This window comes from Mytilus galloprovincialis, chromosome 5, assembly GCF_965363235.1.
Source record: "Mytilus galloprovincialis chromosome 5, xbMytGall1.hap1.1, whole genome shotgun sequence".
NCBI lineage: Eukaryota > Metazoa > Mollusca > Bivalvia > Mytilida > Mytilidae > Mytilus > Mytilus galloprovincialis.
In genome coordinates this window covers 101,977,339-101,997,797 of record NC_134842.1, presented here as the reverse complement: position 1 = coordinate 101,997,797, position 20,459 = coordinate 101,977,339, and the positions used below count along the sequence as shown (strand labels likewise).

General features: G+C 32.1%; 1 protein-coding gene across 8 annotated transcripts in view; it reads right to left on the bottom strand.

The window, feature by feature from the left end:
- The window catches only part of LOC143076908 (uncharacterized), a 150,690-nt gene that overhangs the window by 27,364 nt on the left and 102,867 nt on the right, over nucleotides 1–20,459 (bottom strand). The window contains exon 1 of one of the 8 annotated variants that reach the window (XM_076252800.1): nucleotides 6,677–6,772. The exons of the other annotated variants lie outside the window; for them this stretch is intronic. Within the exon in view, the coding sequence (XP_076108915.1) occupies nucleotides 6,677–6,691 (15 nt within the window). The 5' untranslated portion in view covers nucleotides 6,692–6,772. Of the gene's footprint in view, nucleotides 1–6,676; nucleotides 6,773–20,459 lie in introns of those variants that run through there. 8 annotated transcript variants of the gene reach the window in all.

The window sequence follows — 20,459 nt, the reverse complement described above, 5'->3', positions numbered from 1 at the left end:
ATAACCTTCTGACAAAACATTCAATCAATGTTAAGCTTGTTTCTTTTCAATTCTAATTAAATCTATGTGAAAGGCATTTTAATACATACAAATTCATCATTTCATAAAAAACACAAAACTTTTTTAACCAACACTTCCTAGATAAAATATTCTAAAGGCATGCAGGTGGTTAAAAATATTCAAGAATTCATAAACAATTTGATTCATCCTATATTTTTATTCAAATATTCCCAAAAACACAGCAAAAAAGTAACGTAATCACCATTTCAATTTAATATATAGTAGGAGTATGTAGCATTGTGAAAAGAACTTACATAATCTTTAATTCAATCTTCAAGAAAAGTGTTCTCATAATACCACCCCGGCGAGAAGAAATTCATGACTTCATGAACTATCATGAATGGTTCGTGAATGTTCATGAATGGTTCATGAATGGTACATGAAAATTCATAAATAATTCATAAATGAAGGTTCATGAATTTAATTCATGAACTGTTCATTAAAAGTATTTTATGAATGTTCATGAAGTTTTGATGAATCACTAGCTGCTCATAAAAATTCATGAAATGTTCATTAAAAGTATTTATGAATGTTCATGAAGTTTTGATGAATCACTAGATGTTCATAAAAATTCATGAAATGTTCATTAAAAGTATTTTATGAATGTTCATGAAGTTTTGATGAATCAGTAGCTGCTCATAAAAATTCATGAAATGTTCATTAAAAGTATTTTATGAATGTTCATGAAGTTTTGATGAATCACGAGCTGATCATTGAAATTCTTGAAATGTTCATCTGTCATATGCATGTGTTATGAATAATAGATGATTTAGTAACTGGTAACACTGCGTGTGGGACTGTCACTGCTGTTACTGGTTTGCTGCAAGAAGGTTTTTTTTACTCTTCCTTTCCCTAAACTGCTAAAGATGTAAATTCTGATTTTCTCCAAGTTCACATATGTGCCTTTCTATTAATTGTCGTCCGGCATATAAATAACTTAGAAAAATATCAGATCAATGATAGATAGGCCCAACGACAGACGTTTCTCAACGTATGTACAATGTAAACAAACCTTGACCTCGTGGTTTTAATCGTACTGAACAGTTCGGCCCTAAAAATACCTTCCAAGTGAGTCCACTTGTTTATTCACATGCACCATGTGCCGTTTAAACTAAAGATTTTTTTTTTATTATACTTAATAAAACTGCATATTAATAAATATTTGTTTGCGACACCCTTGATTTATTTTCATACTTCCGTTACGGCACAGATCAACTTCTGGCCGATATTATCTGGGGCGAGATTGTCACAGTCTCAACGTCAGCGTAAGTGCACTCTTGGGTAATACGTCACCAAAATGGAGATTACGCTGATGGAAACACGGAAAAGACATTTCCAGTCAGAAAGATTTCAGATAAGTGCATTACAAATTTAATTTAACATGACAGACATGTGTATATTATTATAAAATATAATTTGTTGAGGAAATATAATTTTTTTATGGTTTCTTTGAGCAAAGCAACATCAGAAAGTCTGAAAGCATATTTGAAAATTTATTTTTAATTATATAAACAAAATGAATAATTGTTTCCACATATGATTATTGGTAGTTACCTAAAATTTATAGTTTTTGAATTGTTTGAATTGTTCTTTTGTGAAAATAATAAGTAGCCAGTTTTTTTAATCTTCAGGGGATAAAAAGGGGGAGGGTTTTGAAATGAATTTGATTCATTAACAGCTTCAGATGTAGTGTATAAACAGGCAACAACATTTCAATTGAATTTTATTGCTTTAAAACATCTAGAACAATTGATTCTTTGTGGATTTTTTTTATACTTTTAGGGGATTGAATGATTAAATATCAAACTGGAGCTGCCAGTTTTGATAGTAAAACAGATTCCGTGGAGATTTTAGTTACATTTATTCAGCGATTCTACTTGGAAGAACAGAGACAACAAAATATTACAGAAAGAAGCAGAAACTTTACATGTATCCTTTTATATTATTATATCTGACGCATAGTTACTTTAGTTTTAATATTGGGTGGGTACAGGTGCAGATCCAGCCATTTTAAAAAAGGTGTGGGGTTCAAACTTCCCCTGTCAGTGTGCAGTTTGTACCATGGTTAGAACCATGGTTAACCATGGTCAACCATGGTTGTATGACCATGGTTGACCATGGTTTGACAAAATTGTTAATTGGCCGACCATGGTTAACCATGGTTTTAATGACCATGGTTATTGATGGGTCAACCATGGTAGGAACCATGGTCAACCATGGTTATTGATGAGTTAACCATGGTCAACCATGGTTGGAACCATGGTTATTGATGAGTCAACCATGGTCAACCATGGTTGGAACCATGGTTATTGATGAGTCAACCATGGTCAACCATCTCCATTAAACCATGGTCTTCAAAACCATGGTTGGCCATTTTACATTCTTGTCAAATCAATCTTCAATTATCTTGAAACAGTTTGTCTACTTGTTATGGAGCCTGTATACTTCTCTTCCTTTTTGTATCAGGACTACCAACAAATGCTGAATTGCATGAAACTCTTTAAAGCTACCCTTGCAGAAATGTTCATCCATAAAATGAAAAGCAGTTTCCACCTACAAAAACATAAAATTTTCCACAAAGAATCAATTGCTCTTGATAATTTGTATAAAATAACAGATTTTAAGGATCAGAAATGTTTTTATTTTCTTTTGCAAATTTTCAATAAAAAAAAACATAACAACAAAATAAACATTATGAACATGTTTTTGTTTTAACAAATAATTGTAACCCCCTCCCCCTTTTTTGTTGGTTTACCTTTCAAACAAAAGAATGATTGTGTAAATTATTTTACCATAGGAATTATCAATTGACAAAATTTTCATATTGTACAGTTTCATCAGTTACACCTGGAATTAAAAACAATTGATTTATCTTAAATATAAAATTTATGTTGATATGGATAACTGATACTGACAAAAAAAATTAAAGACCCATTTCAGGTGGCATGTGTTCAATTAATGAAAGCCAAATCAAATACTGTAACAATCTTTATATCTTTTAAACAAAATATCAAACAGATTTCCTGTGAATGTACTTATCTGATAACAAATCTTCTTTACGTGACAACACTTTAGTCTTTAGTCTTTAGTCAACACTGGACATCAAATCCTTCACTTGAATTTTAAAGCGCGAAATAACTTTACTCACGTGACGTTTGTTCCAAGTCATTTAAATGTTTCGCACTGAGTGAATCATGGTTAACGGTTGGTGATAATAATTGATCATGACGTCGCATGTGTTTCCGGCTGGGGAAAAACATAAACAATAAAGACTAAAGATATGACTGAAATGTTTTCAAGTTCTTAAAATATGCCGTATAATGATAAAGAAAGGCAGATTTATGAACTTGGAGAGAAAGTCAGAAATAACGTCTTTGGAAGAAAGAAATACATCGTTAAATGACAGCGTACAACTGTTAAACAACAAGGAATACTGATAGAAAGTAGGTTCCAACTTCCAGTTTGTAAAACTTCAAGTCCCAAAATTGACCCGACTGCAACTACATGTAGCTTTACTGCTCAGTGTATGTGTGTTTTAAAATGTAAATAGAATATATTGTTATTGAAATAATCATGAAAGGTCACAATTTACCTCTTGGGAAGAAAGAAATTAAAATTGTCAAGAACATTGTACCACTGAAAAAACGAGCACGATTTTTTAATGTTGAAAGTCTCGAAGTAATTAACAGTTTGTTATAAATTCCCATGGGTATAATCCAGATCAATAGTTATTCACCATGGTCCAGGTTGTCAAGTTGACCATGGTCAGGTGCAAGACCATGGTTGTCAAATTGACCACGGTTGATTAGACCATGGTCAACCATGGTCAGATGTTTACCATGGTCACAAACGTGGAAAACCATGGTTAACCATGGTTAAATAGAGCATGGTCAACCATGGTCAACATCTGACCATGGTCACACTCATGGTTAACCATGGTTGACCATGGTTTTCAGCACATCCAACCATGGTTTGACCATGGTTATCAATGGTTAGCGATGGTAACCATGGTCAACCATGGTTGCATTTTGACAGGGGTATGTACTATAAACCCTTTCATATGCATTGATCTTGCTAAAAAAAGGGTGGGTTCCAATCCCCCCCAGAATCCTCTCCTTGACAGTAATTTACCCCTGTGAGATGATAATGAATAATTCATGAATATGCATGAACATTTCATGAACTGTTCATGAACAGATTTCATGAACAGTTCATCATATCTTCATGAACATTTGATGAGCAATTCATGAACTGAAAATCGACAGTAATGTTCATGAACTTTAATGTTCATGAACAATTCATGAACAAGAAAGGTTCATGAACATTTAAATGTTCATGAACAACAATGATCATGAACCCTTTCTTGTTCATGAATTGTTCATGAACATTAAAGTTCATGAACATTACTGTTGATTTTCAGTTCATGAATTGTTCATCAAATGTTCATGAAGATATGATGAACTGTTCATGAAATCTGTTCATGAACAGTTCATGAAATGTTCATGCATATTCATGAATTATTCATTATCATCTCACAGGGGCAAACCTAAAACTTTTTTTCTCAAATCAATACTTTGTTCTTTCAAATATATGAAATTTAATTCCCATAATGCAACATTATATTTTTCCGTGCTTCAGATCTGCACGATATGTACATAAAACTTCTCACCACCATAGAAATTCAATATCATTAATACTATCGGTGAGATGACATTGTCAACAAGGTATTTGTCTTATAAACGTCCACTTAACATTTGATAGATGAGCATACAGAACTCTCGAAGGGATTTTTTTTTCCGACCTAGATATCAATCTCGACAACTTAGAAATATTGCATTTCTAAATTAATCTCTTCTTTCAAGTGGTACCACATGACGTAAATCATGACAAAGGATTCTGGTCTTGGAATCAAACAGAACAGTAGATCTGCATGTCCTCGTCCGAGGCAAACAGCTTAACAAACAACCTCCGATGACACCCTTTCCAAGTAAATATAAACTTCTTGATATAATTGGAGAGTGTGCTTGAAACCATGCAAAACTCGAGTGTGACATTTGCCTAACATAAGAGGTTTATATCCACTTCAAACTTAGATAAAACCCTCAAATCAAACAATGTTTAAAACACCACTTATGTTTCTGAAGAGATCCAACGGTTCTTATTATATCATATACACGACTCTTTGAATGAAATGATATTCCTCGATCGGCATGGTATTAATTGTATGTAGTAAAGCATCTGCTCTTCAGACGTAATTTGCTCAGCCCTGTTTTCATCTTAATTAACGCTCAATCAACATAACTCTTCACATCTGAAATACTTAGCGTTAAATTGCAGCGAAAATGATTTGTAAATGCAAGTGACCCATGTGTATATTGGGATTAACATTTTTCTATTTTCAGGCAACAAAATCAACTTACATTGGTGACACATCAAGTTTGTTTTAAATTAAACCTTTTTGTCAACAAAAAAAAACATATACATTTGTACATTAAGGTCTATTTGAACTGTCAGAGAATACTGTCTATTAAAAAGAGCAGGTACATTTTTTCCTGACCGTATTTCAAATGGTTTAGCTAAAACTTTAACTGACACCACTTAGATTTGTCCCGTGAAAGCCTATTGGTACAACAGTAATGCTCAAATATGCACATATGGTTTTAAAGGCCTATCAGAAGACAAAACTTTCAAAAAAGAGGCTTAGTTGTATTTCTTAAACATTTATGTTGTCAAAGACAAACATCCTAAGCTCTCTGACAGACTCACATTGGCGTGAGCTAACCCACTGCTATTATAAGATATATACACAATAAAAAGATAGAAATGACAGACTCACATTGGTGTGAGCTAACCCACTGCTATTATAAGATATATACACAATAAAAAGATAGGAGAAATGACAGACTCATATTGGTGGAGCTAACCCACTGCTATTATAAGATATATACACAATAAAAAGATAGGAGAAATGACAGACTCACATTGGTGGAGCTAACCCACTGCTATTATAAGATATATACACAATAAAAAGATAGGAGAAATGACAGACTCACATTGGCGTGAGCTAACCCACTGCTATTATAAGATATATACACAATAAAAAGATAGGAGAAATGACAGACTCACATTGGCGTGAGCTAACCCACTACTATTATAAGATATATACACAATAAAAAGATAGGAGAAATGACAGACTCACATTGGTGTGAACTAGTAACCCACTGCTATTATAAGATATATACACAATAAAAAGATAGGAGAAATGACAGACTCACATTGGTGGAGCTAACCCACTGCTATTATAAGATATAAACACAATAAAAAGATAGGAGAAATGACAGACTCACATTGGTGTGAGCTAACCCACTGCTATTATAAGATATATACACAATAAAAAGATAGGAGAAATGACAGACTCACATTGGTGGAGCTAACCCACTGCTATTATAAGATACATACACAATAAAAAGAAAGGAGAAAATATAAGTATTTTGGAAGATGTAGGCAGCTATTTACACACTTGAAAAATAATTTGGACAGGGACATTGAGTGAATAGAAAAAACATGATCAACAACGATTAACTAAGATTATTCAACAATAAATGGCAACACTTACAATAATCCTGAACATAAGTCCTAAAGTAAATGTCTCACCGCAGCTAACAATGTACAACTACAACACTAGGACATGACTTAGCAAAGCCGGCAAAACAAACAGGGCGGTTAAACAAAATCCCATAATGCAAGAGGTAAAACGAGGAGGGTTGCTTATAAATGTATTTTGCACATGATTACGAATTAATATCTGCTCTTTAAATAAATTCAACAGTACAGTGTCATATGATTGCATAATCTTAAGTCTCACAATTATGATAATTATTTTGGGAAAAAATGAAATTCGGATACTGACCCTGCAGGTCGCCCCGGAAGAAATATATATCCCTGGAAGACAAGGAAAGGAAGGGAGTACTTGACAATCTATATTGACACAATGTGATCTCTGTTTTAAAAGATACAAGTACACGTAATTATACTAAAGTACCATATTATAATCCACTTCAATGTTAGGGAAGTTTTCTCTATTATGTTGTAACACGATGCTGTAAGGTCTCTACAAATTCGACCCTATAGTGTCTGGAAAAAACATCAAAACATCAAAAAATCACAACAAAATGAAAGTAGAAATTATTGTGTTTTCTCTTAATCTACCCCTTTTCATTATACATTAGTCTCATTTACCTGCATATTATCTAAATTGGCTCTATAACTAATTTAAACAAAATCCTGATCTCTCAATAAAAATTCAATCCAAGCTTTCAAAATAAAAGAACAAGGAGATGTGGTATAGCTGCAAATGATACAACTATCAAGAATCAACCACAGCTAAAATGAAGTGGATTGTGTCAAATGATGTGTCACCCTAATGCGCAAAACCATATTTCTCAGTTAGCAAGAAATGTTTTAATTTGGACCTCAGAGGTCTCAAGGACTATGAAGAGACATATCAGTCTAAGATACATGTACTTGGACTTATTGACTTTCAGACCTAGAAAACTGGAGCACTTGAAAGTTCCACAGTAATTTATATACTTGTACTTTTTACTATCATCATTAGATATTAACAAAGACACAGTTAAATACCACATGTCAACTTCATTGCCAAGAACTGTAAAGAACCCTGTAATATCATCAGTCATCTTTTGTGCAATCAGTCAGATTATGAATTCCCAGCATCTTACAGTGCAATCAGTCAGATTATGAATTCTCAGCATGTTATAGATGCTGATATTAAGATGATAACTCTATATAAACGGGGATTATTGGGTTAGGTGGGATTAGGCTCTTTATAGGTGCTTAATCTACATCTCTTGGGACACACCCTTCAATCTACATCTCCCACGACACACCCTTCAATTTCCTTTATCCAAGGGAGTTAACCAGATAAGTAATATTTAAGTCTTCCATGATTCGTTAGCAGATGCATGATATCTTTTGATTGAGGACTAATGTTTAAAGTCTGAGTTTAGATATGTCCAGTAACTTTATTTTTTTCAATTTTCAAATTTTTAAATTAGCACATGGTAGGTGAGCTATTTAGGCTGATTCCAATGTTTATTGACTATGACTGCCATAGTAACTTTCTGTGGACCATTGGTGGTTCCCTCTAAGCATTGAGAGGGCTTCTTCCACCAATAAAAACACAACACAAACAAATTACATATAAATTAAATTGTTAAACATCATCCATCAATTAAAAGAGTATATTTATGCATACAATTTCTTGAGCCAGATGGTTCACTGTAATTCACCTATATATGTACCCTTATAATTAGCCAATTATACCCCTCCACCCATCACAAAAATTGATGTTAAATACACAAACTGACAGTTATAAATAATAACAGTCCAGATATAGCTTTTTATATAGATTCCTTAATCCAATTATACTGGAATGATAAATCTTAGTACATCACTGATTTTTCCAATTTCACCATGAAATATCCTTGGTTATAACGCCATTATTGACTGTGAAAAACAGGGAAATCATATGCATTATTATATAATTTAAGGTATAAATAATCGAAGATTATGCAATAAATTATTACAAAACCTTAATTCTTTTAAAAAATCTGACTTGGCGCTCACAGTGCATGTTTTTCCCTCCAAACACACAGTTGTCATGCAAATTATGTAAAATGTAATCAAATAATACGACTGCTGGAAAATTTTAGATTTCCATAAACCAAATGTTTAACTGAGAGCAGATGGAAAGTTGACAGTTAATTTCCTCTTCCTAAGAATAAATGCATACATTAGAGCAGAAACAGTCCAAATATATGATGTATTCACCAGTTGTTTGGGGTTTTGGAGGGCTGCCACATTTTTTAAAAGACCAACTTTTCACCCATGTAGTAGTATTTTAGTAAAACTCATTTATATATAGATACCAGGACCTACATTTTGTATTTACTGTCAGACTCATGTTTTGTCTACAACAGACTCATCAGTGATGCTCGAGGGAAAAAAAAGTACAAAGTTGAAGAGCATATGACAAAAAGTTCCTAAAAGTCTTGCTAAAAGGGGGTGGGGGACTCAGATTTTGTCTCCAAGTTAACAGTTTATATATTTGAACAGTTATCAACAAGAGACACTCAGGCAAGCACACAAACAGACAACAAGGATTTGAATAGAAGCAATAATGGCTATCTATTTAAGACTCCATTATAACATCTGAAACATCATACACTTTGATCTTAACCTCACTTCAATATTCTATTCACAATTTTATTTGAACAATTTCCTTTAAACCTTCCCATTAAAGACATGTCATCTCAATAGACTCAATTAAACTGTTATTTTTACAGAAATATTATCCTGCCATAAATTTATTTTTTATTTGGTGACGATCAATCTATCTATTATAATTCTTTATAAATTTTAATTTTTTTCCGCTATAAAATCTATTTTTCTACTTTTGTTCTCAGACTGCTAGCGATTAGACAAATGAAATCAACAATCCCCACGACATTTGTATTGAATTTGACATATCACACTGATCCATTTCAATTCCTCAACAAAAGAAACCAATTCCTTTTTAGAACTAATAATATTTAAATTTCACCTATGATCCTGCTATGAAATTGATATCGTAAAAAAAGCATTTTTTATAACTGTATTGCATTTCATATTTCGACAGCTGCACGGATAATCTTTCTTGAAATAAATGTGAATATACAATTTCCTTGCACAACAAGAGACAAACAACATAAATATTTCATGGCCCTAATAATGTCATCCATTTAAAATTGTAAAAAATAAAACTCACCTTAATACTGAATTGTTAAAATCTCTCTTTATTTCACACAAACAAAAAATCCAACTGCTTCAAGCATATAATCAAAAACACTGCTCAAATTATCAAAACACTGAAATCCTCTATCAGTAATTTTTATCTTTTCAATATTTTTTCAAGATCCATAAAACACATGGAGTGCCACAAAAATACAGAAAAAAATATCACATATCAGTAAATGCAATAAACTGTTAAAAAAATCTGCATTTTACTGGCACAAAAAATCCATGTCTAAAAATTGTGTATTCTTGATAACTGTTCCCTGACATGAAAAGCATGTTAGTTTTGGCACTTAAAACTGATAGGTACTGATAGCATTAGACATGTTCCCTGCTATGTAATATTAGTTCTGATATCACCCCAAGGGGCAAATATCTAAACATTTTATCCAAATACATCAAACCAGCATGATATAATGGCCCCCATAGCATCATCAATGTGAGAGAACAGTTGCATTGCATTATCATATAGCTCCTAGTCATTCAACACATGCCTTATTGATTTATTTATTAAAGAGCTGGCCATGCTATCAGAGTGGATTATTATACTACAGTACTGTATAACCAACCCATTTAAAGTTGGATTTTAAATCTTCCTGTACATTACAACCATAATTTGAAAATCTGTCATTTGAAATTGTAAATGAAGATGTATCTATATGCATTAAGTTTGCAATTTTACTGATTTTTCTTTTAAGGAACTTTTTTTTGGCAAATTGAATTTTTGCTCAACAAATACTGCCTTTTGCACTACATCATTGTATATTTTTGCTTGCAGCTTTGTCATTTAAATATGATTTATTATTCCAATAGTCATAATTATCAAACTTGCTGCACTTAAATGCGCATAATTTTGCAATCTTCCAAATATATCCACAAATTGGTCAATTAATCAAACCTTGGCTCCATAAAAAGAGCAATTGCAAGCTCAGTCTAAATTATATACAACCAGAAGCCTCAAAAATCGACCTTTTTTAATAAGGCTAATTAAATCTATGGAACTATCACCTAATGCTATGGTCCATTTAATGCCTGTAGACTAATTGTTAATCCTGTGTAATCAATTACCAAAAGTCCCTACACAAATATTTACACCACACAGTAATCAATTCTTACATGTGATCTTTGCTGCCAAATAAAACATTTTTATTCCTTTTTTTTATTGCTAGCCACAAAGAAGATCAGAGCCAAATAATAATACCTTTAATTATTACACCTTCTCCCTCAGGTGATTAACACCAGATCTCTCACACTGAGACAGGTATCTGAGAAACAGAGAAACAATTCCTTCCCCATGTTTATCAGCCATTACCAATTACTGAAACAACCTCCGTACCATAGCAGACCTTATCCAAAACAGATGAGTGACTGTTTGAAGTCTGATTTGATGTAATTGAGTTAGGAAATACAACTCAATTTGAATTAATAGCTAAATTACATTAATGGCTGTCCTAACGAATGAAAAAATGATGAATATTCCATTTACAAAGAATAACATAAACGGCTGTCATCAGGTTTAAATTACGCCATGTAACATGGATACTGATTTGACATTTTAGAAATGAACAATTTTATTTATGAAATTGACATCAAAGTAGGATGTCAATATACAAAGGTCAATTGTAATGACCTTCAGTGGCATTTAGCTCATGCTAGATTTATACACTCCATCAATCAAATTATCTGTTTATCAAAAATGACTAAAATGCCAACATCCACACTGATTCTAATTGGCATTCAGACATCTGGTTCCTGATATTTAAAAATATTGAAGGAGCAAAGTTAAAAGAGTCAGTGAGTCCAAGCCAGGGAACCCAAACACTGTGATGACCTTGAGGAAGCAGGCAAGGTTATTCAGACAGCTCTATACAGATACTTTTGGGTACATTCATAGTTGCTTTAAGATTGACTGAGGTACAAGTTAAACCTAAATCTCAATCAATACAAAAGTTTCATATAAAATAGCTGATTTATTCAAATGCTCATCTTCAAGACTAAATATTGGCATAATCAGTGAAGATCTGCCTACTAAAAAAAATGAACTTTAAAAAAAAAATTGAAAATCTTTGGGAAAAATATATACAGTATGGGATTAATTCTCTAAAGACTTGTCAATAATTTACCATATAACAATCTTATTGGTAAATCTATCAATTTAAAATCATTTCAAAACATGACATTTAGGAAAACAATCAAATGCAATAAGACACCAATAATCGACTAGATTAATTTCGTGACAACCACTTCTCACCGACTTCTCACCGAAACTTTTCTAAGAGCCTAATCTCCTGATTTGAAATTAAAAACTGATTGAAATTTCTTAGAAAATTTACGTACTTGTAAAATGCTGATCTTCAGGGAAACAGTTACATAACAATAAATTGATTCTTAGCCTTCACTCCATCTATCATGAAAAAGGAACTTCAAATAAACTTACAAGGAAGTATCAATTCTATAGGTATAAAAGGAAATATGGGGTAACAATAGTCTAGGATGCAGTCACACAACAAATGAAGTCAAAAACCCAGGAAATGGATCAGACATCAAGTTATTCTTAAACAATAAACAAATGCCTTTATCATATGCAACAGGATTTTAATCCTTCAGAGTCTCTAAGCTAAGTTGTGAATAAATTTGATATAACTTAAGTAACCATGCAATGATCTGTCATCAAAGTCTAGGTCTTCTCTTTCAATATAAAGTAGAACTTCTCTCTTACAACGTGAATTGCAACAATTTAAGGTAACTTCTGGATTAAACAGAGTTTCAAATTTCATACATGCTTAACACTAGTACTTATGTGGACTATCACTGTACTAATATGTCACACAAGGTTTTGTGGCTCAATTCTAAAGCTTTCAAAATTCAAAGATTTTCAAAGTAATTGAAATGCAGTGAAATATAGCCTCTCATCCAAACTTCTTAGCGACTGAAAATATTGTCCAGATTCATTGTATGTTAAAGAATGTTTGCTGCTCAAAAAAAGTCTGATATAATGTTTTAATCCATGCTATGAATTCAAAAGGGGATTATAGAGAAAGTCTGAGGCCTGTCAACAGTCGATATATCATGGTTTTGTCAGGCTGAATGGCAGTATGTATAGAGTCAACAGTCCCTTATCAATATGACCCAGTGTAAATACCTACTATCATTCATTTGTCTATAGACCCTAGGTGCTACTTCATATATTGATTTGTCTATAGACCCTAGGTGCTACTTCATATATCAAGCTTTGATATTATGTGGTGTACTTTTAAACTTATTACAATCTTTTATTTCTTTTATGAACTGAACCCTGTCATATCAGAGGACCTGTGACATTTTTTCAAGAAGGTTATAATTTTTAAAACATGTGCAATTTTTCCTCCAACAGAAATGGTGGGGTAAACAATACTAAATACATTGATGTAATAATTGTGTAGGTAACTTTTCTAGTTGAAATGGGACAGTTTAAACACAATTTTTTCTCTTTACTTTATTTTTACAGCAGAAAAATTTCAACTCAATCTAATCAATGTCAGTCCTATAGTCCATCATTTACCATTTTTTCCTGGGTCCAGTCGGTAATAAAATTGTTGGTTCCCAAATTGTCTGCTGGGTTCATCAGTGCGATACAATTTTACCCTGCTTAAAATTTTATGTAGATGAATATCAAATACTTACAAGAAATTTGATGAAACTAAGGAAATAAACGAAAATTTGTATTCTGATATTCACGACTTCCTCATGATAATGGTGGAAAATATAGACATTGGAATTGTATTGTACATAACTTTATATCATTCCAAGGTCATTAAATCTTTAGAAATTTTTGAAAGGAAAATTGAAGTGGGACATAAATTTTTACAAGTTTTCATACTTAAATTCTAAAAATGATTGACAGTATAAAATCCCAAGCATGATATACTCTATAGAAAAAATTGAAATAACCTTTATAAAATTTTTAGTAATTATCAGACTTACCAATATTTTGTTATATAACAACACACTAGCAATAGAATTTGTAATTCCCTGGATTGAATGACTAAATTAAATAACAGCTCTAGAAAATTCACATTAAGATAAAGCTGAAAAATTCTCATCAAACAACATTAATAGTAATCTCACAAGAATTGGATAATGTCTGAATCTGTCTCAATAAATCACCGAACACACAAATCCACTTATAACTTAAAAACCACATCCATATTTCATCCAAGCAAAACAAATGATTTTCATTTAGAGAATATTTGGTCAGCTGTACTATATTTAGATATATTCCGTGGTCAATAGTCACCTGCTTAAGGTTCAATATCCACACCCGAACAACCACATTTTTATGAAAAGCTGATCAGTTCCTGTTTTAAATACTATTTACACAAACATCAATATGTGAACTACAAACTACCAGCCTATTCAAATTGGTGACAAATATCTCAATTCACCTGACTGTTTATTAACCAAGTTTAAATGAGTGAGCACGCAAAGCACCTCCCCAATGACAGGGAAATTGACTATCTCATTCAGGGTAGAAATAATACTATTATGTGTGACACTCAGCTCAGACCTTTGATCTTTTAAACCAAAGCAGACACGTAGAATAATCTGTTGAAAAAACCACTTTAAGGCACAGCGACAAATTATTAAAGCAGTGATACTCTAATATCTAAGCCATTATTCAAATGCAATTTGACTGCACGACTGTCATATTTTTCACTCCAGGCGAATTTCAATATGAAATAAATCTCAGTAGTTGATGCAGTCACAAAAGTTAAAGAATGCAGCCGAAAGAGAACATTAAAGAAATCTCACCGCTCTGAAATTGCTGAATACTGAATAACACTGATCGTACAGCTCAATACATTTCAACATTGTATACCTTGTATAAAAGAGTTTTTTATGAAGTTATTCTTGAATAGAATACCTGTTTTCAAGTCAAATTTCTTGCACAACAGCAATCTTAATGATAAATGTGATGAATCTTGGCATGATCACATGATCACAATGTAAACAGATTTTTGAATCTCGGTAAACATCTGATTTCTGTAACAAATCAATTTCAATATATCAGACATTATCGTGAAAGGCTTAGTATCGTACTCCTGAGGATTTAGTGCGGCTTAACGGAAATAACAAAATTTATTTGACACAAAGCCACAATTAAGTCGCCTGCTCAATACCAATCTCCCATGATTACATACTAAAAATCCCTACAAAGCCAACGAAAATCATGAATGGTTTAATTTAATTCCTGCCGTCTCGTTTGAATATGGAACTGACAAAAGCCGAGAATTTATATCACCGCCACAAAAATATAATTCTAAATGACAAAATGAAATAATTGAAAAAGCATTTTCCACTTTTTTCGAGGGAGTAATTCAAACGCCCCAACACAGCTGTGACTAAATTATGGTAATTAAGGGTAGTCAAGCAAATTATTTTCAAGTAGTACAAAAAAATAAAACCTTGGCATTCAAAATTGGATTTTTAACACAATAAACTAGAGAATATTTAAAAAATCTTGGCATGTTCAAATGAAGGACCAATGAAAACTATCTAATGCTAAGAATCAATGACATGCTGATAAGCATTGGAAGATAAATCCCACTTATTACTTGATTGTAATATAAACATACCCTTCTAACACTTCCATGGTATTAGAATTTAATCTTGAGGTAGTCTTGGTTCAAAATAATCTTTTCAACAAAGAGATGATTTTTAGAACATGACATGATGTTGACAAAATGATAACATTAGCACCTTATGACTTGAACCAGTTTTTTTTTGTTTTTTTTCCCCCATTGATTTTTTTTTCCATAAGAGTTTTGTTGTAACTGTCAGCAGCTGAAAATCTTGCCACACATTTTCTTTATAACTGAAAGATTATCATTTGTACTTCCAAAAATCATCTTCCCCACCCCTATACCCATTTTTTTTTACAGTTTCGAAAACAACTTAATTTCATATCATAATATCATAAGAAATAAAGATACCAAAGCTATATGAAAGGTATAAGAATTCCAAACCCCAACCCCTTTTTACATAGAGTAAGATAAAATGATTAATTACAGAGGAAAAAGACAACTCAAAACTAAATTCAACATGGAAAGTAGGTCATGGAAACAATAAACCAAATTTTGAGTGGCTTTTCTTGTTGAACAATTTTCTGTTTTGTGGGCTGCTTTATTTAGACTTATTGCATCATTGACAGTCATTGGTTTCTGGTTGCCCCACCACCACCCTCTGTTAGCTCTTACTTTTGTTTTAAGAATACAAATGTTCTCATACACATCTGTATCATGACCACAACTTGTCAATGTAGGAGTAAAAACTTCTATTATACCAAACATAATGCACGTCAATGATATAATGTGCATGCTCGAAAAATGCAAGAGTGACGCAATGTGCATACTAGAAAAATGCAGGAGTGACGTAATGTGCCTTCTACAAAAATGCAGGAATGACGTAATGTGCATACTGGCTACATCTTTGTTCTGACAGTTATTGTTTACCAACACAGAATACCTATAACCACAATACAATAAAGTTATACCAACCTAACCAATAGATTACAATAAAGTTATACCAACCTAACCAATAGATTAATTAACTCTATTTATCTTTACATATGTTTTTGTTGACAATAATTTGTTGTGCACTGTATGATCCAATAAACTAAATTCACAAACCGTGTGAGGGATTTATGTAAAACAGATGAAATATTTCTATATCAGAATTATGATGTTTGCATCTTCCTGAAAATTGTTTAACAACTGGAGATCAGATATATAAAGCAAAATTAATCTTGAAAATTAAAACTGACATCATTTCTAAGAAATCCTAAGTCCTTATATCTACTTAACAGCTTTGACTATCTCAATTATCTGATATAATATTACAAAAATCAAAAGTGACATCTTCTAAAATTCTCATGGGTTACACCATGTACCTGTAAATTTCAGAGAACTGTACATTTTGAATAATTTCTACAATCAATATTTTTCAATTTCAAGTCATGAACAAAAACTACTGCAAGCATGCGCGCAGCCCCCCGAACAAAAAACTTGCATGCTCCAATATCATAATATCTGATCAGATCCTCGCAGAATTTTTCATTTGATCGTTGAGATATACAAATGACAGTTGTTTTCTAGCTATTGTGGATCTGTTTGTTTTCTAGCTATTGTGGATCTGTTTAAAATGTTTGATTTTTCCAAGTTTTTATGGAATTCCTTCATTTTCCTTACTTTACCTTGGATTATATATTCTTTCATAATAAAGAATTAACATTACTGGGAAGTTTTCAAATTGTAAAACATTATATTGTTATTGATTTTTTCCTAAGAAACAGATCAATGTAATTTTGACATGTAATTTGACAGTAATTTTTTCTCATATCCTGATTTCAGCTATTTCACTCTAATAACGTGTGCATGGGTCCTTTGAAAGGCATTCATTTGTCAAGGAAGAAAAATGTGCTGTAATTGGTTGCTAGGCAACAAACAAAAATTAAATGGAAGTAGTTTCCTGATCGTTAGCTGTAACATTACAGAGATTTCAAATTTATTAAAAACGGCACAAAGCCGACTTTGATCCATAAAATTGAATTTACAAGCCGTCTAAGAGAGAAACTTAGTAGAATACAATCGGCAATCATATTCTCTTCAATTAACACTGGTGTTAAGACTGATTACATTCTAATCTACCTATCAAATTAAATTCTCCCAAAAGGCCAGAAACTAATTGATACAAAATAGCATGCTGCTAAAAATAATAAGTCAGTTCAACTTTCTTTTTTTCCAATTAGTGCTGAGAATAAGACAATTTTCTAGAGAAATGAATTATGATTTTATAACAGAGATTGAAAATACTTCAATTTACAGTTTATAACTATTGTAGACTGCATACCATTATCAAAAACGAAGAGTTTTTGGACGTCTTTCATGGCAGCCTATTTTTTTAAATCAAATTTTGCCAAAAAAGAACATATAGCGATAAAGTATGGGCCCAAAACTAGACCATATTTGGAGTGGAACAGGTAAAATTTAGTCTGAATTAACCATAAATGTCTCGCCACAAAGAGGGGGTGGGGCTTAGCATCCTGGGGTCCCCCTACCCCCCCCCCCCCCTTTCTGCTGTAACTGTTCGTTAATACAATAATTTGTTTATTCGATGTTCAACTTAAAGAGAGAGACATGGTGGGAAGTCACTATATATTACATATTCTGCTTAACACCTATGGGATGTCCTCAGCTAAAAGCTGACCAACCTCTAACTAACAACACATCTATAACCTAAAGATTCTGACCCTTAAGAAAAGACATTTATAAATACCACATTCTTTAAACAAGTAATTAAACGACCCTCATGTAAATTGAATCAAAACATTTTTTATTTATTCTAAACATCACCCAATAGGAAAATGTGACACTTTAAATCCTTTACTTCCATTAAAATCCTCGTGACTATAATTATATACTTATCTGATACCCAATAATGGTTATTTTATTCTATTGTAACAATGCACTTCAAATCATAAAAGAGACTCAACACCAATTGTACAAATTTACACAAACTTCATTACTGTGTTGAGATATACAACCCATGTCTTAAATTTACAATTCTAATGGGCACCAGATTATAGGGAACAAGCTTGACCTCATCGACCTCCACTAAATATAGGTTAAACAGTGTACAATATGTTAAATTACAGCTTTGTAATTCAGATTTCTCAATGCAGAATAATTGTCCTGACAAGAGGAAAACTGTCTCCTATAATTACTTCCCCTTAATTTGATGTTCTATACGTCTTTATTAACTATCTGATGGCGTAGACTGTAATTTTCTGCCACAGTAAACACGTTATTTATGGTAGGTCTCTCTACCATATACTAAAGTAAATAAACTAACTTCTCTAAGGTCTTTGTAAATAGTAAGAAAACATTATATCCTCTCAATTACAAAACAGCAAGACGCAGCGCTGCTCAGCACTTTTATCATAAGCCTATACAAATTATTATTTCTAGGTCATATAAAGGTTTGAGGTCAAGAATCCTTTGTTGGATAGACAAATCTTTTCACAATTTTAAGTAAGTTTTCTATAACAATTTAAACATACAAATTGCTTGAATACAATGTATTTTTTTACTTTGAAACTACATAAACAAAAAACAATCAATTTCATTTTGAACCTACTTAAAAAAAACAATATTTGTTTTTCTCAAAATGACAAGGGAATTATTTCAATTCAAATAGAGAATTTGTTATGGTTCTTTTGAACACTAGCTTTTATTACAAACAAAATCTTATTTTCAATTATTCTCAGAATGAACACACCCAAAAAACTATCAAATAATCAGTGACAACAATATCTAACATCTTATTTTTCAAATCCCCATTCATTTGATAAATGCTTTTCTTGAGAAATTTTATTTTTGAAATAGAAGGATTTCTCACTTCATCATCTTTTTTTATTCTTCTTTGCCTATAAAATCTTTTGATTCCTGCTAAAACCAAATTGTACAAACAATGAACTTGTCACCATTAATATAGAACTAGAAGATGCATTCAGCCTTAAAAAGTGTCAACTTAGTTAGATTACGCTCGCACTGTGTACACTCAGAACTGTTCAGAGTGACGAGAGCTATCATCGTTTAACCCATTACTTCTCCGGCTAGGCATAAATCTACTGCAGCACATTGGAGCCTTATTGCTTTCTTCTCATGAAATGTCATCCTCCGGGAAATAAAAGCCAAAAGTAAATCAAATTAACTGAAAATTCTATTTTTTTTACATTGAAGCTTAAATATTTGAAGCCGATTGCTAACGGTTTCTTCCTCATGTCTAAATTAGATCTCAATTTCCCTAGTGCTAATCGAATTTTCTATGAAAACGATTCACACTACAATTGTTTGTCTCTTAACGTTTGACGCTGCGGCTTTCTAATCACAATAGATCAGAATCCATTATGGGTTTACAAGTCCCCAGGGTGACAATATTTCCTCTTTCTATAAGGGTTTACAAGTCCCCAGGGTGACAATATTTCCTCTTTCTACCATTATGGGTTTACAAGTCCCCAGGGTGACAATATTTCCTCTTTCTACCATTATGGGTTTACAAGTCCCCAGGGTGACAATATTTCCTCTTTCTATAATGACAATAATATATTTGACTTAAGTCTAGATTCATTGTTATTATACATGGATATCAATATTCGTGGGTTTCAAGGATATCTGAAAACCACCAATATCAACATTTAACATGGTTTCTGTATAGAATTTGTCCAAACTATGTACATGTGTAAATTCTAAGTGTTAACAAAATTACAATTTTTCAATAGGACTGGAAATGGATGTCAAATTGAATAAAATAAATTTCTCTAATTCTTCGTCAATTTATCACTTTCTGCACCCATTATATAAAAAAATTAACCAACGTGTGAATTGTTTGATCTCAGTTCTTCATTGGTTAAAATCCAATTATGCCGTCGAATTTTCTTGTTTTCCTTTGCATTTTCTATTGTGATGGCCATGCCTGATGACGTCACATAGAAAGAAAACATCTTTTTG